Raw genomic sequence first — 23,071 nt, 5'->3', positions numbered from 1 at the left:
GCATGGTATATCTAAGCCCGAAACTGAAATCAGAATTTGGAAATTCGCGAAAAAAAAAAAAAAAAATCCATAGTAAAATGTCACGTGACCAACAAAGTTTCTATGGAAAATGAAATTTTTTTTTCGCGAATTTTCATATTCTGATTTCTGTTTCAGGCTTAGATATACCATGCTGCACATGTAGGTTTCGGATTAGTATACCCTTTTTGCAACACCCTGTAGATATCAAAAAGTTGTATATTTGGTTTAATAAACTTTTTGATATCTACAGGGTGTTGCAAAAAGGGTATACTAATCCGAAACCTACATGTGCAGCATGGTATATCTAAGCCTGAAACAGAAATCAGAATATGAAAATTCGCGAAAAAAAAATTTCATTTTCCATAGAAACTTTGTTGGTCACGTGACATTTTACTATGGATTTTTTTTTTTTTTTTTCGCGAATTTCCAAATTCTGATTTCAGTTTCGGGCTTAGATATACCATGCTGCACATGTAGGTTTCGGCTTAGTATACCAATTTTGCAACACCCTGTATAGATGACATCCATGTATCTAAGCTGAAATTTTCTAAGGGAACAGCCGAAGCAATATTTTCTGAACCAGTCTCTATGAAAGTATCTGCTAGCAAAGGTTTTTTTTTCCTAGACCAAAAGTTATTATGCAAATGCAGAGCCAATTCGGAAAGATTCTTAACAGTAAGATTTCCTTCAAACGAACGAGACTTTAAAATATATTTAAACGCTAAGTATTTCCGTCTTAAAACAAGTGGAGGAATGCATAGGTCACTTTCCATGGCATATACAGGAGTAGATCTGACGTAACCACCCACGATTCTCATTGCTCTATTTTGTAATAAATCCAATTTCTTCACATTTGTTTTGGCGCTATTATCATATAAAAAACTTCCGTAATCAATCCTACTCCGAATTAGTGATAAATATAATCTACGTAAATGTTGGGGATGAACGCCCCAACCCGACCCAGATAAGACTTTAAATATCTGCAAAAACTTACAGGACTTTTCATAAGTTTCTTTAATATGTTTTGTCCATCGAAGAGAACTATCCAACCAAACTCCTAAGTGTTTTATACAATCAACCGATTCCAATGCAATGTTATTTACAAAAATACTAACATTTTGACGAATTCTTCCTCTACTGAAAACACACAGTTTCGATTTCTCGGCTGCTAACTCCAATCCTAATTGACTTAGCAAATGTATTAAAGTGTTTACTGATAACTGCATCTGAATGATGCTGTCGCTTAATTTGTTGTGATTACTGTACAAAACAAAATCATCAGCGTACTGACTTATAAATACATTCTGAATATTTCTACATATGTCTATAGTAGCAACATTAAAAAGCAACGGAGACAAGGGATCACCTTGGGCAATGCCTTTGCTTGCCCATCTTGTACATCCATTAGCATTAGCATCATCAACTTTAATTTTTAAAAATCTTTTTTTAGAAAACTCCCATACATAGTTATTGACATATAGTGGCTCCAACTTTTAACCGGTCTAAAATATTTACAAGGCATTCTATTATCACATTATTATAAGCTCCATCTATATCTACAAAGCAAGCTATAGTAGCATTATTCTTAGAAAATCCTACCTGAATGTTCGTGACTAACCGAGCTAAATTGTCCAAACACGACTGCCCTTTCCTAAATCCCGTCGTATTAGGAGATAATAATTTATTGCTTTCTAAGTACCATTCCAGTCGTTTGTTTAACATAGAGTGAAATAGCTTACAAATACATGATATAAGTGAAATAGGTCTGAGTTTAGGGTCATTATCATTATTTTTTGGTATGGGAACTATTACAATATCTCTCCACTGAATTGGTATATACCCTGAGACTAAAACACGGTTAAATATATTCAAAAGAAATATTTTCGCATTCAATGGAAGATGAGACAACATCGAATAGGAAATATTATCATTGCCAGGGGCAGAATACTTTAGCTTAAGACTATTCTCCAATTCAACAATAGTGAATTCACTTTCTAACAATTCATTTGAAGAGATAAAACAGGGGGTATTATTTATAACAAAATCAGGCGTAAGGGATTGTAACAATTCCTCTTTTTTTTCCTCAGTCACGCATCTTCTAACGTGCTGATAACCTTTCATCCATCTCATTTTCCGCCACATATCAGATACATTAGTAGTTTCACAAATATTATCACAAAAGGTATGCCAACTATCTGATTTTGCTCTTCTAATCAAACGCTGAGCTTCCGCAGTTTTTCTTTGTAATACACATAGATTATCTGGTGTTGGGTTACGTCTCAGGGTTTTTAGAGCTAATCGACGTTCTGCTACTGCTTTAGACAATGTTTGATTCCAATATTGCTTAGGGGTAAAATTTCGAATAGGATTTGTACAAATTTTAATTAAAGGGATCGATTTGTTTGCTGCACTATTAATCTTCTCTAAAAACCAATCATACATGACCTGTACACATTCGAATGATACAGATTCAGAAAATATTATATTTAGAAACTCCGTATATTCATTCCAATTAGCTTTAGCAAAGTTTCTTTTTTCTATAAAATTTAATCTATCTTGATACCCTAAAGAATATTTAAGAACCAAATGATCACTACCCAAGTTCTCACAAGTAACATTCCAAGTCACATTAATAGCAATGTCAGAAGAGCAAAACGTTATATCAGGACTAGACTGTTGTAATACTCCGTTAACCATCTTGACCCTAGTTGGCCGTCCATCATTCAATGAAACATAGCCGAACTCCAGAGAACTATCAAATATCTGCTCCCCTCGGGTATCAGATTTATTCGACCAACATACATGGTGGCCATTAAAGTCACCAGCAATTATGGAATTACTAGATGAAAGAGAAAATAATTCATCCCAGTCAGCTGATGACACAGTTACACTTGAGGGGCAATAGATGGAGTAAATACTTTTTAACAGCTTACAATTAAGAATTTGTACTTGAATAATTTCAATACCTGAATTTCTAATGCTAACACGTTTGAATACAGTATTAATGGATTTATGAGTTAAAATTGCAACGCCGCCATATGAATCAAACCTATCGTGCCTATATACATTATAACCATTGATATTCAATCTACTTTCTGGCTCTAACCACGTTTCACTTAAAATACATATATGAATATTTTCTCTATTTACTAACGCTTCAAATTCTGTAATTTTAGGTCTAAGGCTTTGTGCATTCCACTGAAATATATTAATAACATGACTTTTTAATGACTTATCCATTATATAAACCAGAGAACATACGTTGTATTAAATCACCCTCAGTAAACATATTCATAACAAAATTACTAATTTTTTCAACTACTACTTTTAACATACTAAAGATTTTTTCTTCTATTGAGGATTTTGAAAAGATTATTTCCTTCAATCTTTGAAACAGCTCTCTAAACCATAACTGTTTTTCCTTTGTTTTGTTTTGCCTTTGATCCTTTTTATACTCATTTTCTTCAACCTGCACCGTATTACCACTATTACCAGCATAAGAGTGCTCTTGCATAATGTTAGCGAGTTCATCTATGCCTTGTCTTTGTTTCTTCTTATTTTTGTTGGTATTAGGCTTTTTACATGTTTTTGCACCATTTATCTCTATCTCACTATCAGAACAACTATCGGTTACTTTATTATTATCATGTATGACGTATGCTTTGGACACGAGTACATCCCTGTATGACTTATTCAAAGTGATATTCTGACCTTCATTCTTACCTACGACACCAATGTTTGGTGGGATATTACTATGACGTAGTTCTTTCTCCACAATGTTCTGCACCACATCAGACTCCTTAGACGTCTTCATTGTACACAGGTATATTTCCACTGCTTTCTTATAAGTCACATTGTCATGGCACATGATGTCTCGAATTTTCTTTTCCTTAATAAACATCGGACAACACTTATCAAGCGCCATATGGGCGCCCTTACAATTTATGCAGAAAAAGTCAGTGGTTTCACAGTTTACATGATCTTTGCCGCACTTTGGACATTTAATTTTTTTTGTAGGGCAAAACTTTATGGAGTGACCATATTTCCAGCATCCAGAGCATTGACTTACTAGAAAAGTATATGAATCAACTTTGAATGAAGCGCCGAAAACAGAAACATACGTAGGTACGATTGGACTCTTAAAACCAATTCTAACAGTTTCACTGTCAATCCATTCACGTAACTCATTCAGTCTCATGAGCCTACGCACTGATACAATCTCTTGTTCACACGATATTTCATTTAATAACTCTTTTTCATCAATGTCTAAGTCAACTTCCCTTATAACACCAAAAACCAAACTTACTTCACTCGTAAATTGGCATTTATAGCCCATCTCAATAAGTTTTTCACACTTTATTAACTTCTCTGCGTCTTCTTTGCTTCCAAAAGTTATAAATGCTCTGTACGGACCTTTGGAGTTAATCTTCATAATATTTTGTATACCCAAAGATTTCAACCATTTGGCCAACCCTACTTGTTTAGGTAAACAACTTTTAGATGACAAACATACCTCATAAATCTTCTCCTCGATACTGCCTTTAGAAGCTGTACGAAATATTCGTTTTGGTTTCCTTTGTACAGTAATGAAGCCATCATTGTCATCTCCATCTGTTTCGTTGCTCGGCGGTCTCGGGCGCTTCCCCGTTGAGCGCTCGATGTTCATCTGACACTCCATTTGCACAGAATCTTCATAAGTACAAACTTTATCGCCTTCACAATCATTAAACAACGATTGAATCTCTTCGCTCTCGCTACAACTTGAAGGAAGTTTAGTGTTATCCATTTTTCTTATATTTCATCTTAAGATCGAAAACTATAACAAATAAATGTTACAATCGTCAATAGTAACCACGATAACAAAATTAGGTATGCAAATACTGTTTCCTGAGCTAATTATTTAATTTTAAACTTTTGAAAAATTAAATACGTCCGACACGTTTTCGTTCCCGCCAAAAAAAAGTAATAGTATTTTGATTAAAAAGACGCACAAAGATTGTTAACATTTTGTGCCAAATAAGAATGAATACAGTTATTGGGTTCCGCTCATCTCGCATAATCTTTATTGACCAAAACTCATTTCGCATAACTCGTATGGTCTAAACTTTTTTGGCCGAACTATCACTTTGCCAAGACTTATGTGGCATAAGGCTCGTTTCGTCTAAAACTCTTTAGGCACAATCTTTAAACACCTAAGTTTCGTTTGCTCAAATTTAATTATTTCGCATAACATTGTTTAGCCTAATAATGGTATGGCCAAATCTTGAATAGCCTAATAATGCTATGGCATAGGTTTATACAAAGTACCTAATAATATTCGTTTGGCTTTAACTTTGATGGAGCGTCTCCCTACATAGCGCAAACTGGTGCCTTGTATTGTTTCCGCTGTTTGGAAAACGCTCCGCTCCGCTTCGCTGCGCTCCGCTTTGGTTTTGATGAACATGTGCACCTAACACGCTCATCCTCGCTTTGCTCGTCGTCGCACCTATTTTTAGGTTTCGATCTCATGGGGTTTGTAATAATAATTATATTGGTCGTTAACTTTCGATTTTTTGATCATACAATATCGTGATTTTCGGGATGTAGGAAAAAAATATAATACTATGAGTACATTTACTACATACTTAATATATTATTTATTAAGATAACATTACGAGAAACAAGATTATACATAGGTATAGACGAACATAAATTTGAGCAAAAGAAACTTAGGTGTTTAAAGATTGTGCCTAAAGAGTTTTAGACGAAACGAGCCTTATGCCACATAAGTCTTGGCAAAGTGATGGTTCGGCCAAAAAAGTTTAGACCATACGAGTTATGCGAAATGAGTTTTGGTCAATAAAGATTATGCCAGATGAGCGGAACCCGCCACGGTTCTACCTTTTTTGGCCTAATTTTTATTTGCCTAATCTCGTATTGCATAGTAACGTTTGGTCAAAGTCTCGTTTCGCCGAAAATCGTATGGCATAAATCTCGTTTAGTAAAAAGTTATTTCGCATAATCTTGTTTAGCTTAATAATGGTATGGCCAAATCTCAAATAGCCTAACAATACTATGGCATAGCTTATACAAACTACACTGCCGGGCAATGAAAAGGTTCCACTCAGAAAAGCACTAAATTACTTCTAAACGGAAAAGGTTAGCTAAATGCCGTCTTCTGCAACATTGAAGTACATTTATCAGAGCATTAGGATATTAATATTATCAACTAAAATCGGTAATATTTTGTTCCAATTTAAAATTGAATCTTTGAAAAAATTTGGGTCGTTTGCTGTCGGAATTTTGTGAGTGGAACTTTTTCATTGCCCGGCAGTGTACTGATATTCATTCTTGCGTCTCTCTACATAGCGCAAACCCTGGTGCCTTGCATTATTTAATTTTCCGCTATGTGGGTAACGCTCCGCTCCGCTTCGCTGCGCTCCGCTTTGCTTTCGGCGAACATGTGCACCTAACATGCTCGTCCTCGCTTTGTTCGTCGTCGCACCTATCTTTTGGTTTCGATCCCATGGGGTTTAATAGCGTTTGTAATCATTATAAGTAATGGTCATTCACTTTCGATATCGTTATTTTCGGGATGTAGGAGAAAAATACCACAATTTGTACATTTAAAACATACTTAATACAGTATTTAGAAACAAGATTATACCAATACGAACAATTTGAGCAAACGAGACTTAGGTGTTTCAAGTTTGTGCCAAAAGAGTTTTAGACAAAACGAGTCTTATGCCACATAAGTCTTGACGAAGTGATGATTCTACCAAAAAAGTTTAGACCTTACGAGTTATGCGAAACGAGTTTAGGGTAATTAAGATTAGGCGAGATGAGGGGAACCCGACCCGGATAAATATAAATGTGTAAATGGCGATCTTGATGTTGTACAGATTTTTGTCCAATTCCTTGCCGACCAGCTATTTTAGTCATTACCTACATATCACTAAACAGCTCTATTCCTCCATTCCAGAACTCCAATCGTCGTACAACCAGTACGACGGTTCCCAAATGACGTTCAAACCAGCCGTTCCACCTCCCAAGAAGGTCGCTCCGAAGAGACTCGCCTACACCCACACCTGGACGCAGCCCGCCTTCAAGGAACATTGTCTAGCCGTTGAAGAAGCTGTCCCGAATACAATTGAGTTCAAAGAAGCGCCGGCTAAGAAGAGAAAGATGCGGTGATGTTGGGTGTAGTTAGGTTTTGGATAAGAATAAAACGTTGACAAGTTATTTGAGTGGATTTTATTTTGTACTCTTTTCATGGTTAATTTTAGATTATAACTATTTGTAGTTTAAATGATGTACCTATCATGGAATTCATTATAATTAACTTAGCCTATAAATATTGAAATCAGTATTAGACTTGCATCTTTTAAAACCGTGCATTACAATATCGAACGTACATAGACAAACCTAGACATGCTTAAAGATATAGATAATAAATAAAAATCGAACGTTACGTATGAAAATTTTAGGTAAAATTACTGGCACAAATCTAAACTTAAATTGTTAGCCATCACATCACTCTGAATGGCCCCTTCAGTAATTCATTATTAGGTTTATTATATAGGTAGCTAAAATTACTAGTACAGCTATCAAAGCTGTGCACTTTTGTACCTTATCAAACTCACAAACCTTTTATTCATTAAAACAATGTCTGTCTGTCTGTATTAGTTTTTCATCCAATCCGCACTGGGCCCGCATTGCGGACCAGGCCTAAAATGCCCCAGCAGACGCGACGTATTGGGTTGTGATCATTAAAGCTGCGTACACACCGGGCGGGCCAACGAACGCTAACGGTTATCCCAACAATGGATATTTATCATTCATAATACAGGGCAGATTGTAGCAACGAAGGCCAACGAAACCCGTTCGTTGGCCTTCGTTGGGCCGGTCTGTACGCAGCTTAAGCCGAACGTCCACCGCAAACTATGCACTATGTAGGAAAAACTGGCTCAACTATGCGAGCTAAACTAACTTAGTTTAGCCGACTGTGGACTTTCGGCTTTAGTTTTCCAAGGTACAAAAGCTCCAAACCCCCCAAATCTTCACTGGTCAGAGGCCTTCTTAGTGGCTTGGTCCAGTGCGTTGTTGATCCTCGTGATGGAGTCACAGACCAGCTTGGCTCGCTTCTGCTTGGCGGCCTCGAGCGCGCGGGCGGCCTCGGCTCGGGTCTCCTTTATGTAGTCACGGAGGGAGGACAGCTTTGTGGTCCATCTTGGGGGTTGAGAAAGAGGAGGGTTAATATATGAATATTGTATTTATTATGTAAGGTAAGTCCCTCAGTTAACGATTACGATTTGGTCACACATGTTTTTGATTTGAGAACATGTAAACATAGAACGCTAGTTTACATTCCAGCCGCAGCCTTTGCCGCACAGCGCTGATAAATATCCATATTAAAGAAGGCGCTTACAAGTAGACACATTTCTTACTGTATACGATATTTCACAAACCCGTATTGTATAGTGGACTGCGGCCATCCATTTCACGCTAACTGTGAGCCTCTGCAGCGCTCAATATAACTAAGCCGTATACAGAAACAATGCTGGAATCTTATCACCGCTTACTTTTTCATGCGTTCCCGCACAGCGCTGATAAATATCCATACTAAAGAAGGCTTATTTCTGTATTTTCGCGGCGTTTCGCTAAACCCGCATTTTACCTATATTGCCGCATTCCATGTACATTTATATTGACACATTTCCCACTCACAGTTCCTCCTGGTGCCGCCACGCCTGCAGCTCGGCCTCCACGCCGCCCGCGCCCGCCGCCGCCGCCAGCGCGTCCAGCCGCGCCCCGCAGCGCGTCAGCAGCGCGCTGTGAGCCGCCGCCGCGCTGCTGAACGCCGCCTCCTCGCGGGACAGGCAGTCGCGCTGCTGGGACAGCTCGCTGGTCAGCTCGGTCAGTTGGGCGCGAGTGTCCTTCTGGAGGGTGGGAAGAAGGGGTTTTAGTGTTGTGTATGATAATAAGGTCCTTGACTAACGGCCAAGTGGGGTAGGTCCAGTCAACGTTTAACTGATGTTTCATTGACATGTAAAGATGTTTGATGCTTTTGTGAGTAGATATTATGCTGAGCGTAGATAAACCCTGTAATGCACGTCCTGTTCACCTGCGTACACACAACACATAACAGCTTATCTACGATGTTTGCTGTGCCTCGGGGGCTGGCTATGAACATATAATTGAAAAATATGGCAACTGAATGCATGACGAAAATAATGATGTATCTACAATTTACACAAGCAGCTATTTAAGTAAATAAAACGATGTACGGTCAAGTGCAGAGAAACCTGACCCCCCTCTCATAGTAACAATGCTTCTGAGAAGGGTCAGATTTCTCTGCCTTTATATACATACAAGCAGTTGCTTGCGGTGCCTCGTGGTCGCGCTCCGCTTGCGCTCCGCGGCCGTCAGCTGCTCGCTCAGAGACTGCACCTGTGGGGGAATACACGAACATTTATTAGCAATCTTCTAAGATTTCACTTCTTTCAGTTACTTATAAAAATAATGTTAGGTACATAACATTATTGACATAGTTCGTAAGATGCGTAAGTTGCTGACTGTATACATATACGTCACGTTACAGAGAGAGTTTTCGTGCAACCCGTGTGATAGGTCGTGAGCCGTATCGTAATTTATTAGCTAGTTTCACAGTAAATAATAATAATGGTAAAGTGCCTGGGTTCGCAGAACGTCGACGGCGCCACCGACCGCCTCCGCACAGTCCGTGCCCATCAGCTCTCTGCAATAAACACCAAATGTTAATACACACACACACACACACTCACGCCTTGTACTAATGTACTCCCTAGCGGGGTAGGCAGAGATGCATTGCTGCACCCACTTTTCGCCAGAGTGTTATGTTAGTCCCAATGTAATAGGGGGCGGGCCTATTGCCATTTTACGGGCACATCCAAGACCCGAGAACAAATATGTGTGTTTAAACAAATATCTGCCCCAGCCGGGAATCGAACCCGGGACCTTCGGCTCAGTAGTCAGGGTCACTAACCACTACGCCATTCGGTCGTCATATGTTAATAATTTCAAAGATTTATTTTATTCCCACTGCTGGTTAAAGATCCGTCCCTAGATCTTCGTCTCCCAAATCGTTAATTCATTCATGGACGACCGAATGGTGTGTTGGTTAGTGACCTTGACTACTGTGCTGAAGGATCCGTGTTTGATTCACGGCCGGGGCACATATTTGTTTAAAGAAAGATATTTGTATTTACTCGGGTCTTAGGTGTTAATATGTATCCATCTGAATAGATATATCAGCTGTCCGATACCCATATCACAGGCTCTCCCTAGCTCGGGGTCGTATGGCCGTATTTGTGATGTCCCCAGTTTCATTCATTCATTAATTAGTTGGTTCGTTCACTCACTTCTCGTCCACAGCCCTGGCGGCCAGGTGCGGGAACTGCGCCGACAGCTGGATGAGCGCCTCGTTGTACTGCATGCAACTGTCCAGCGACTTCTTCTGCCAGAGCGCCAGCTCAGACTCTTTGGTGTACAGCATCTGGCGGGGAGAATGGTAATGTCATTATTGATTGAGACATGAGCTACATACCAGAGGGCACTAAAATGAATTCAGAACAAACTGTTTTATCTGTGTAAATGGAAAATTAATATTATAAGGAGGAAGTTTTGATAGCAAGTATAGAAGACGCATGGAAGGCTTCGATATCTTTTCTTTTCGAATCGAGACTACTGTTATGAATACCCTTAAATTACAATTATCAATAACCTAAATACCGCAGTAACCATTAGTATTTCGAAGGAATGTCATCATCATAGGTTCATCACCATCATAATCATCATCAGCCTATAAGAGTCCACTGCTGGACGTAGGCCTCTCCCAAAGCACGCCACTGGATGCATCTGCTTTCCATCATTAGCCAACAAAGTGCACCTCGCCGCATGTCGGTCGCTCGACAGACACAGCCCTACCTTGGTGATCTGCTCGGCCAGGGCTCGCTTGGAGGCCTGCACGCGGGTCGCGTAGTCGATGTCGTCCAGTAGCCGGGCGCGCTCCGCCACGGACATGGGCTGGGACTCCACGTCGCGACGGAGCTGCTGGCTTTCCGCGCTGCGAGGAAGAGAAGAAAGTGGGTTAAGATTAATATATAACATAGCAAGCATGTTGGCTTTAGTTGGAGCGCGCCATGCTCGGCATCTCTCTTGTGGATCGTGTGCCCAATGTCGAAATTCGACGTAAAACTCGTGTGGATGACGTGGGTAGCCGAATCACAAGATTAAAGTGGAGATGGGCAGGACACTTGGTTAGGAGGGACGACGGCAGGTGGACTGGGGCAGTCACAGAGTGGTGGCCAAGAACTGGCAAACGAGGAATAGGCAGACCGCCGGCCCGATGGTCTGATGACATTGTTAAGGTGGCCGGTAGACACTGGACTAGACTCGCACAGGACCGGAAGAGGTGGCGTGATAGGGAAGAGGCTTATACCCAGCAGTGGGCAGATACGGGCTGATAATGATGATGATGATGATAGCAAGCATACCTACTTTAGTGCCACTAAAAAGTATGGCTATTTTAGCAAAAAATTACAAGATTACTACATGAAAGATAATATCCGTTGCGTAAATATTCGGGACTTGTGCTTGTGGTGTTTGGCCTTTTTGATAAAGTTTGTTTATACTTCTAGTTTGTCTTTTACCGAATATAAATGAAGGCGCAGCTAACTTGTGTATTATTTCCTAAAATATCACAGTACTACAGACTCCAGGCATAATGTTATGGATTTAAATGCTATCGGTTGTCGCTGATTGATATATCCTGAGTTACGCATTCACTTTTCCCTCAATCTTCGCGTCTCGAACTCGCAGCATCGCTATATTACGGCAGCTCTATCCTAGGAAACCCTAGCTTTTGAAAGCGACTACAGTGAAACTATTAATTCATGAAATTAATGTTTGAGGAACTAAGATTTTCAGGAGCCTGGCACCATTAGAAAAGAAACATAAAAGTCATAAATAGTACAAGATTTTGAAGCTAAAAATTCCTATGGTCACGATGAAATTCCTATCACCATTATTAAGGATCACATTGATATTCTTGCTGAACCTCTTAGTTGTTTCTACAATAACTGTCTTCATGACAAAATTTTCCCTGAACAACTAAAGATTGCCAGAATTGTGCCTATTCACAAATCAGGGTCTCATACCGACCCAAAAAAATACAGACCGATTTCCATGTTACCTATACTGTCAAAAATATTTGAAAAAATTATTAAAAGACAGCTTGGTGTCCACCTTGCCTGTAATAATGTAATCCATGATAGACAATTCGGTTATCAAAAAAATATTGGTACAATTGACGCAGTTGATTTGTTAGTTGATGACGCAATCACAAAGTTAAATAACAAATTAAAAGTTGCTGGTATATTTCTTGACCTTAGCGCTGCTTTTGACATGGTGGATCACGCTTTATTGCTTAAAAAACTTGACTATTATGGAGTGAGGGGAGACATTCTAGAACTTTTGACATCTTATCTTAAAAATAGAAAACAATTCGTTGAAATTATTAGCAGGGAGAGGGATTGTGAAAATACTCATAGATCAAAGTTGGTGAAATTAGAAAGAGGTGTTCCACAGGGATCAATTTTGGGACCTATTTTATTTATTTTATTCACAAATGATTTAATTGGTTACATAGGACAGTCTTTCCCAGACATAAGCATTGTAGTATTTGCCGATGACACTAACGCTATAGTTAATTCAAATGACATAAAATCACTTAGTAATAAGACTAATGCTATATTAATGACATTGGATAATTGGTTTAGGATTAATAACTTGAAATTAAATACTGACAAGACAAACGCGATGCTTTTTAAAACGACAAGTAGGAATAATGATACACTCGACATTCATATAAATAATAATAAAATAGAACTAGTAAATTCCGTGAAATTCCTAGGTATTCATATTGACTCCAAACTTAACTGGAACGAAGAGTTAAAATATGTCTCCAGTGCTATAAGTTCAGCCTGTTATGCCCTTCGTAGCCTGAGAGATGAGCTAGGAATTAACCACCTTAAGCAGGTGTACTACGCCTTGGTTGAGTCTAAGCTACGGTACAGCGTACGTTTTTGGGGAAATAGTTATCAATGTAATATAAATAGGGCATTTGTTCTTCAAAAAAGAGCAATAAGGACCATGATGCGAATGTCCCAGCGTCAATCTTGTAAGGAAGTATTTATTAAACTGAGCATTCTAACAGTGCCATGCTTATATATTCTGGTGGTCACTTCCCATCTAGTAAAATATCTACGACGATTAGAATCTGAATCAGAGAGACAAACTCGATTACAGACAAGAAGAAAGGATCTCAAATCTGATTTCTGCCCAAATCTTGACATAGCGAAGCATTCACCAAAGTATCAAGCTCTCCATTTGTACAATCACCTGCCTATAGAATATAAAGAGTTGACTGCTCATAAACTATTCAGTAAAAAACTAAAATTGTACCTGTTGAAGAAATGTTACTACTCAGTTGAGGAATTTATAAACGACAAAATTGATAATTAATTTAGCAGTATTTTTTTTTTATCTTATAAAATTTGTTTTCCTATAATGAATATTTTTGCTTGTAAGTATATAATAATATTGTTGTGCATGTTATTTTTATGTTAATCATAGATGTTTATGTTATTTTTATTGTTAAATTCAAATACAATAAGTTAATTGTTTACTGAATAAAGAACTGAACTGAACTGAACTGATAACAATTGTTTATGGCAGTTGGCGGTTGGCTGTTTTTTCAATTTTCTTATTAATTATTAGCATAATCTAGATAAAAACAACTATTTACGCTTGTTTGCAATTAGAAAGAAGAAGAAAAATATTCGTAGTCAAGCTAGGGAAGTTATTCATCGAGTTTATATACAATGTTTAGCGGAACATGAAGCTGGACACATTTTGTCGAATTCGGAGAATGTTTACGCTCGTACAGCGTCTATGACGGGTATGTAACATTGTTTTAATTGTAATAATTCATATTTTATTAGTATCAACGCTTCATTTATCAATAAATCTAGGTTTAGAGCCCAAGTCGAACATTGTTTACATAGCGCTGGTTGTAGGTTTGAGCTGGTTTAAGTTGAGTCAAACCATAACATTTTGATACTTGAAGTTATATTTGTTGTTTACTTACTAAATTCTCATTCTGTAACTCTGTTTTTCTTAACTTAAGGGTAGTTTCAAATAAGCATTTTTTATATTATTTTATAGGAGTATCGGACAGTACCGTCTGGCATATTGCAAAAGAGGGCTCTATAAATTTCTAACTCCTGGAAGAAACAGAACAGGCCGTCTAAAAAGAGAAATTGATGTTTTTACTATGTGTGCCCTTTGTCAACAAATCCGTATATTTTATACAGTTGTAATAACGTTATCTTAATAAATATTTATTGGTTTCACTATTAGCCTTCATATTAATACCTTCTAGCTTGAATAATGAGCTTTTTTGTGGATGGTAAGTTGTTTTTAAATACAGAAATAAGGTAGGTAGTCACAGGCAAAATTCAAGTATCAAAGTCAGTTTTGTTTCGCTATATAGGGTTGCTACATGAAAGATAGCTGCGCCCTCATTTAATTTCAGGACTTTATAGTTTCACTGTACCTATCGTTTTGTCATACTCACTTGGCTCGTTCAATCTAAAATTCAAATTCAAATGGTTTAATCGACGTAAAATTTTACAATTATTTGTTGATAGTCATCTACCACCATTTCACAAAGGCCCCGTCATTGAGAAGGAAAGAAATGGCGAAAGAAACTCCTCGAGCATCTTTTCAACTTTTTCCTTATATATCTATTACAATTTTTACTTATATCTAGTACCTACATTTTTACTTAAGTACCTATATCCATTTCATTTTTTCAATAGCCTTAGCTGAGGTGGACAAGACCACTCTCGGCCACATCTCGGCCTCATAGACCCACAGACAGTCTATCTTCAAGTAAAATACGATCTATGGCACCTATCACGTTTCACATTAGCGATTTAACTACGTAAACACAAAAAAAAACCGCCGTTTTGTCACGTTCGCTATAATAATATGACGGTAGCGCTATTTAGATAGCCTTCCTTAGGGAAACCCTGTGAAAGTAATATAGTTATGTACTCACTTGGCCCGTTCAATCTCGGCCTCCAGCTCCGCCACCACCCCCCCTTGTCCCTCGCCGCCGCCGCGTCCCCCCCCGCAGAGACGCCAGCAGCGCGGCTTCATTACCATACTAGATAAAGTAACTTATCTTCTACCTATTAAAGCAGATCGAGCCTATTATTAGACTGTTTTTAAGTAAAATACCTACGATCTATGTAAACCCAAAAATCTGTTGTTTTGTCAAGACGGCAGCGGATAGGAAACCCTGGAAGTGTGTGTGTATAGAAATCCGCCGCTGTCCTTTTTTCACGTTCGCTTTAAGACTGCAGTGCTATGTTAGGAAACCCTTGTTATATACTGACTTCGCTCGTTCAATCTCGGCCTCTAGCTCCGCCACCTCGCCCGCCTTGTCCCGCAGAGACGCCAGCAGCGCGCTTTTTACTCATTTATTACTAAGTATACGAGATAAAGTAAACTATCTTTTGCCTATTACACCATTGTGTAATGTAGCCTCTACGCCTGTTTTTACGCTTTTTACCTGTCAAAAACTATCTAAATGCTAAAATGCGGCGATTTAGCTTCGTGGCGGTTATAAATTCGCCGGCTTTGTCTGTAATTTTTGTCACGTTCGCTATATGACGGTAGCGCTATCTTAGAAAACCCTGGAAGTATGTGTGTGTGTGTGTGTGTGTGTGTGTGTGTGTGTGTGTGTGTGTGTGTGTGTGTGTGTGTGTGTGTGTGTGTGTATGTGTGTGTGTGTGTGTGTAGTTTTGTCACATTCAGACACTACAAATTATATAAGACACTCACTTGGCTCGTTCAATCTCGGCCTCCAGCTCCGCCAGCACGCCCGCCTTGTCGCTCGCCGCCGCCGCCGCCGCGTCCGCCCGCGCCCGCGCCCCCGCCCGCGCCCCCCGCTCCGCCCGCAGAGACGCCAGTAATGCGGCGCGGCGGTCGACGCGGGACGCCTCTGCTGCCCGCGCCGCTGCCTCGGCCTCGTCCTCGAGGCAGAGCGTGTATTCTGGGGGGATGAGGATATGTGAACATTTGTGTCAAGTCAGTCCGTGACTTCACCCAAGGGTTCTAGTTGAAAACCAGCGCTATGGTGCGGTTTAGTATACCTGCCATAGCATCAAGCTGAACTAGAACAAATTTCAGCACCGAGAAGCAACATTCATGCTTTTTATTACTTTTTTTTAAATATACTTTATAACCTTTTTCTTGTAAATGTATGTGTTGTTTCTGTGTGTGTGAGAAATAAATAAATTTTTTTTCTCTCTCTCTTTCAATTATAATCATCACTACACTTCCCTACACGACACTTCTAACTTCTATAAATATGAATATTCGCCATCCAAAACGCACCGAACAGAACATCTTCGTTATTCCAGCGGCCAAAACAAACACGGATTATAATGATCCACTCAAGAAGATGTGTCGCCTTGCCAATCAACTAAGTAAAAAATATAATGAATTTGACATCCTTGATAAAAGCACTGGTAAAATTAAAACATTCCTTAAGAAAGTCCTATAATATTGTATATTTTTTTTGTGTCTAATTTATAACTTTTAGTTCATAATTTTTAGTTCATATCAATTTTTAGTTTATATCAACATAGCATAAAGCTCTGCTTCTATTTATTTCGTAATATCTTTGTGTCTACACGCTTTTTGGGTTAATATCTAGAAAAGTATTTAGAATTAAATTACATTTTTAAAATTAATGTTAACCTGTTGTGTAAACCTTAAAATAAAATACAGATATCACTTATGAAATTTAATAGAAGTCTAGCGTTGCGGTGTGCGAGGTAAAAATCGCGTGATGAAATTCCATGAGCGGGGTTTTTATGCAATTTCATTGGACTATTTTTAACTCGCACACCACCCCGCTAGCCCGCTCCACTCAGTCGTCTTTCTGTATCTATTTATGTATGCTTAGATCTTTAAAATACACAATGGATTTTGTGGCTATTTTATTTGAATAAATAAAGGTGATTTAAGACATCGGTTGTTCCGGGATTGCCGCAGGTACCTAGTTACCTACTCACTTTTAATAACTTCCTCCAGCTCCCGGATCCTGTCTTCATCATCCCCGAGCAGCGCGCGCAGCCGCCGCAGGTACTCCTCGTCCAGGTCACTGAACTCGTGCTCGGGGTCCTGGAACCTGAGGAGATTGAAACGTACATTAATATTAGTACACCCGCTGTCGGGTAAGAGCCTGCTTCTCGACATCCCGCCCCTCACATGTACCATTAAGTTATTTTGGTGTGGGAAAACATAGTAAGGAAAGTTTGCCATCCTAACTAATATTATAAATGCGAAAGTAACTGTGTCTGTCTGTCTGTCTGTTACTCTTTCACGCCAAAACTACTGAACGGATTTGAATGAAATTTGGTATGCATATGGTCTAGACCCTGGGAAAGAACATAGGCTACTTTTTATCCCGGAATTCCCACGGGAAAAACTTTTTAATGCGAAGCGAAGCTCGCGGGAACAGCTAGTAAACTATAAGTTTACCTGATCCAGGACTTGTAGAGGTAATCCCTGCGCAGGACGGCGAGCTCGTCCTTGTCCACGTACAGCCACTCGTCCACCACCGGCGCCTCCTGAGAACGACACAATACCTTGGAGGACTAGCAGACCATGGATAAAAAATATGTACTTATTAAGGTGAGTATAGACTACAACATTTACTTGTAACAGATCAACGAGCCGCTATCTGATATGTTCCTTTTACGAACTTTATGCCAGCTATATGACAGCTACGCAAATTTGCTATTTACTCTTGATTTACTTGATGAAATACATAAAAAGACACATGAGTAACGAGATATGGACCCATTTAATTCGTTCTCACCGGAACAGATAAGTTTGTGGCACTGTAATCTGGCTTATTATTTAACGGCTGAAAGAAAAAAGAACTTTTAAAGCACCAAAAGTTATTTATTGTTTAGATTTTCTATGATTTAGGTTTGACACCAGTTGTCATCCCATACATTTTGGAGTGTACATCCCATACCTCAGTGTGGATTAATTATTTTTTTAGACAACTTTTTTAGTTTTTTTTTTTATTTTAGTGTCATCCTCTTAAATTGTTCTTTTAACCATAAAAGTTTAAGCTTCCTAGCTGTAATGTAAGTTAGTTATGTTTGTATCGAAAGTTCGAATTTTACGATCGAGCTAGACTGCTCTGAATTTTCAACTTGAAATAAAAAATTGAAAAAGATAATCTCATGGTCCCTTATTAATTTTAAAAACTCCGCAAGGGTCTAGAATTACATAAAAATAAAAATAAACTATTGCTTAATTGGCAATAAATTATTTGCAGAAAACAGCCTTCAAAGGTACTTGGGTGGAAATTACCTAATTAGTAAATTGTTTCACAAAGTTGAAAGATTCCTGTTATGTCATTACTAAGAACTTATTAAATTAGAAAATGTATCAAATTAAATCATCATCATCATCAGCCTATAGTAGTCCACTGCTGGACGTAGGCCTCTCCCAAAGCACGCCACTGGATGCGATCTTTAGCTTTCCATATCCAATCATAACCATTAACCAGCCACCTTTCGCAAGTCGTCACCCCATCTAGCCGGAGGGCGTCCCACACTACGTTTGCCTAGTCGCGGCCTCCACTCCAGAACACGTTTACCCCATCGGTCATCGGTTCTTCGACAGTACCTCCCACAGCAATAAACAACCTACATCTACGCCAAAGGCCAGCGACTAGGCAAACGTAGTGTGGGACGCCCTCCGGCTAGATGGGGTGACGACTTGCGAAAGGTGGCTGGTTATGATTGGATAGCTTCAATACGAAGCAAGCAGTAGTGTTTCCAGTAGATTTCTAAAAATGCATTCCATAATAGCTAACACCTGAACTTCAACTTAATTTGCTTCCGATCACTGTTATCACTCATCACAATCTACTGCCGCTACACGGGTTCGTTATCGACGTACATAAACGTCACTACATCGCGATCCACCATAAATCCAGCGCTGTGATTTGTGGTACGCGCATTATATTATCATCCTAACTTATATATTATTATAAATGCGAAAGTAACTGTGTCTGTCTGTTACTCTTTCACGCCAAAACTACTGAACGGATTTGAATGAAATTTGGTATACATACGGTCTAGACCCTGGGAAAGAACATAGGCTACTTTTTGTCCCGGAATTCCCACGGGAAAACTTTTAAAGGCGAAGCGAGGCTCGCGGGCACAGCTAGTCAGCTATAAATACAGGCTGTAGGCAGGTAGGCGGTACTCACGACGCGCTGCACCAGGTCCAGCAGGTAGGCGAGGAAGGCGAGCGCGTGCGGGAAGGCGTGCAGCGTGTTCACCGTCTTCAGCCACGACTTGGACACTACTCCGGGGTAGAGGACCAGCTTCGCTATGTGAGGCACCTGGCGGGATAAAGTGAACCATTGTTTAGATAATTTAGTAGCAAATATAATCTAATTTCATCGACATCAAAAATCTGTAGCAGAAACCGTAAAAGAACGCAAATGGAGATGGATAGGACACGTTCTAAGGCGTACTGAAGACGTCCCAAAGGAAGCGCTGACATGGCACCCCGAGGGCGGTAAACGAAGACTCGGCAGACCGCGAGAGACATGGCAGCGCTCTGTGAAAAAGGAAATGGGCCAGGCGGGGATGTCTTGGGCGGATGTCTCTGAGCTGGCCCAAGATCGTAAAGAATGGCGGCGCTTCACTTCGGCCCTTTGCTCCCCAGCGGAGATTGGGAATAAGTAAGTAAGTAAGTAAGTATCGACACGTATTTTTTTGTACAAATAATCGCAAAATAAACCTTAGCAGGTAAAAAGTTTATCACACCCTCATAATTATGGTCCTTTAGTAGGTGTAGTTGCTGGATCGTATTTCATGCTGTGTAATAGACTAATGCAATGGACAACATTTCATTTTTTTAACCCTATATTTTTATTAGCTACTAGCTGACCCGGCGAACTTCATACCGCCTCTTACCCTATCCTACCCTACACTACACTACCCTATACTACTCTACACTACCCTACTCTACCCTACCCTACCCACCCTACCCAACCCTAACCTACCTACCCTACCCAACCCTACCCTACCCTAACTTTCATACCTTTAAAACCTTCCCTGTACTTCCACGAATATTTCCAAATCGGTCCAGCCGTTCTCGAGTTTTAGCGAGACTAACGAACAGCAATTCATTTTTATTATATAGATTCGAAGTTTATAAAAAATTAGAGGACTCGTATTTTTTATATACATTTTTACCACCATGTTATTGGAAGTGACGTCATCATTTATGAATTTCTCGAAAATGATACATCCAAAAAATTCAAAAATATATTTTTTGTGGCCTTTAGAGCTAAATCTTGAAATGGTTTTCGATTTATAGCAGCTTAAGTTTTTTGAAATGTTGTCCATTATAATATGTTAAATATGTGTTTCACCACAGCGGATTCATCCCCGACAGCAGATACAATAGGCGCCTTACCATCAAACATACAGTGCGACAAACTTATCTGTTCTGGTGAGACTGAACTTAATTGATCCATATCTCATTACTTACTAATGAATTATATGTATATTGATATATTAGATGGGTTTATTAAAATGAAAAGGGCAAATTACCACTACGTACAAATTTATAATCTTATAGAATGAAGAAATATTAGACATTTTCGTGAGCTCTCACCGGAACAGATAAGTTTGTGGCACTGTACACATGCTTAACGCAGACAAAATGCTGTCAAACGCCTAATAAATATGTCATGCCCGTCTGAACACCCGCTTCTTCTTAGCCTTGGTAACATGACAGGTCAAATGACAAACTCTCACCTTTGTAACATAGTTATCGTTATTCAACTTCGCATCCCTGATCAACACGGCGAGCAGACTTTGTGACAGCTGCACGAAGCGCGCAATGGTGAGTGGGCGGACTAGGGCGCCGCCCGCCCCGCGCTCCGCCAGGGCGCCGCCCACGCGCGAGCACTCTGAGCGCTGCCAGGCCGGGTTGGAGATAGGCCTGAGGGTTGTAAGGGGAGTTTAGCTGGAGAGGGTATAGTTTGTGAGCAGTAATGTTAGTTCTAACCGTGAGAAACTAAAAAGCTGTGCAATTGGTGAGAGGATAACGCAGAGTATGAAAGACTTATAAGAGGTACAGTTGATGCCTTGAATTTTGGCCTGGGGGAAGGCTTACCTAATAATATGTATAATGATGGGAGAGCCATTTTTGCAGCTTAGAAACATTACGTACTCAGCAATCTATTTGTACTTGGGACTTGCCACTAATGTGTAATTGGCATGAGTGATGTAGACAAGTACCTCTGATCCTTGATGGTGACGAAGGCGAGCGCGCGGTCCAGCGACGTCTGCCAGTTGCGGTTGGAGCGGTCTTCAGATGGAGTCCTCTGTAATAACAAAATATTTAGTATGTGACATGCAGAAAAAAACTCATACTGTGTACTTTTTTGTGGTTTAGATAGTCATGCAATTTTGCACCCACTTTATGCCAGTACTGTATTAGTTTAAATGTAACCCTACAACCTCAGCCTCAAATAGAACCTAGCATTGTTTTGTAAAAACTAAGCAGAGAAATTATGTTCATAAAGACAAAAGCATATTATTATAACTTCTTTTACTCTATTCATAATCATAACCATGACCATTATTTTGCTGTTTAAACGGTATGGACGTCATTTAAATTATATTGGGTAGTGTTGTTAAGTAAACAGTACCGTTGGTGTGGTGGTGGCTCGCGAGTACTTGTTGGTCCTGAGGGGAGTGATGGGGCCTCCAGGGCCGTACCTTGACTGTTCCCCTTGTTGCGAACGGGACCTCTGGAAGTAATGATATTTACAATATGATTAGTAGATTTGATACTGTGTCCTATTGAGTACCCTGCTTTAAAGGCAACTAGATTTAATAAGTGTAACAAACAGCTGGCTTAGATGTATTCTATTTTTGAAGTATGATTATACTGGGTAATAAAAATTGCATTTAAAATATCATGTAATGATATACACAAATTACTAAAAGTAAGTTAAGCCCACATAGTTCAAAATAGTTTTTTTCCCTGTCAACTGCATTAGTCTTAGATGTGTCTGCGTAAGGGTGAGATATCAGAGTTAACTCAGATAAGGCTAAAAGCCATGTCCATCCATAATCATCCCATAGCCTGATTAACAGTTTACATAGATTTGCAATATCTTCAGCATGTCAACTCACTCTATTCAATGGAATCTTGGTAGCAGACGCCTCTCGACTCAGCCGGCCCCCGATGGTGGCGCGCGGGGGCTCGGCGCTGCTGGAGCGCACGCCGCTCGGCCGCCGCATCTCCGCGGAGAGCCGGTCGATGGAGCCCGCGTGCCGGGGCTTCGGCAGGAACGACTGCTTGCCTTCCAGCCTGATTGTTATGAATGAGGAAAAAAATAGATAAGTATTTTTTTGTGGATGTATTGTTTGGTTTCTTAGGTCTTTTTTTATGGTTAGTCTTTGATTAGGTTCCTTTGTGATGGATGAGTGATGTGCTGGGGCTTGTGGGACAGAAGCGGATGACAAGCAGTGGACTGTTGTGGGAATTAGACAGACGAGTTTAGTGACTATCATCATTCATCAGCAAGGTGTCGCATCTTAGGTATAAAATTCAGTGAAAGATAGAAACTAAGCTGCTGTAATAGTTTCAGTCGAACAAACCTGGATTTTCTCATGGCGGACGACTGTCCCGGCGGCGCAAAGCGGCTGGGCAACATTTTGAAGAACAAAATAAATAAACACTCTAATAAAACTAAACAAATAAGATGAGGAACAATTTTATTTTCTCAAAAATTGGTCAACGTCTAACGTCTGTTGATGTTTGAATTTTAAAAAATAAACAGATTTCTTTGTTAGTTAATCTGTGATTCTGTCAAACTGTCATCTCAACAGAGTCAACT

The 23,071-nt window shown here is 39.5% G+C and overlaps 1 protein-coding gene across 1 annotated transcript; it reads right to left on the bottom strand.

Annotated features, from left to right (window-relative positions):
* Positions 1-7,924: 7,924 nt before the first annotated feature.
* LOC105384477 lies at positions 7,925-23,056 on the bottom strand. The gene is made up of 15 exons (XM_038115563.2): positions 22,833-23,056; positions 22,365-22,542; positions 21,875-21,976; positions 21,462-21,547; positions 20,976-21,162; positions 19,412-19,546; positions 17,659-17,747; positions 17,190-17,305; positions 15,952-16,162; positions 10,966-11,104; positions 10,401-10,534; positions 9,694-9,757; positions 9,373-9,450; positions 8,728-8,939; positions 7,925-8,229 (listed from the first exon to the last, which is right to left on the bottom strand). Exons 1-15 carry the CDS (start codon positions 22,886-22,888, stop codon positions 8,061-8,063), a joined length of 1,956 nt encoding a protein of 651 aa, XP_037971491.2. The 5' UTR covers positions 22,889-23,056; the 3' UTR covers positions 7,925-8,060.
* Positions 23,057-23,071: the final 15 nt, after the last annotated feature.

Source organism: Plutella xylostella, chromosome 21 (assembly GCF_932276165.1).
Source record: "Plutella xylostella chromosome 21, ilPluXylo3.1, whole genome shotgun sequence".
Lineage (NCBI taxonomy): Eukaryota > Metazoa > Arthropoda > Insecta > Lepidoptera > Plutellidae > Plutella > Plutella xylostella.
This window is presented reverse-complemented; position numbering and strand designations above follow the sequence as displayed.

What these genes read in the sequence shown, in the direction of transcription:
- LOC105384477 (XM_038115563.2), bottom strand. Translation starts at nt 22,888, where the DNA reads ATGTTGCCCAGCCGCTTTGCGCCGCCGGGACAGTCGTCCGCCATGAGA. An exon ending in ACGATAACTATGTTACAAAG is followed by an intron (nt 19,547 to 20,975) that starts GTGAGAGTTTGT and finishes TTATCCCGCCAG; the next exon opens with GTGCCTCACATAGCGAAGCT. An exon ending in TCGACGTTCTGCGAACCCAG is followed by an intron (nt 9,451 to 9,693) that starts GCACTTTACCAT and finishes ATTCCCCCACAG; the next exon opens with GTGCAGTCTCTGAGCGAGCA.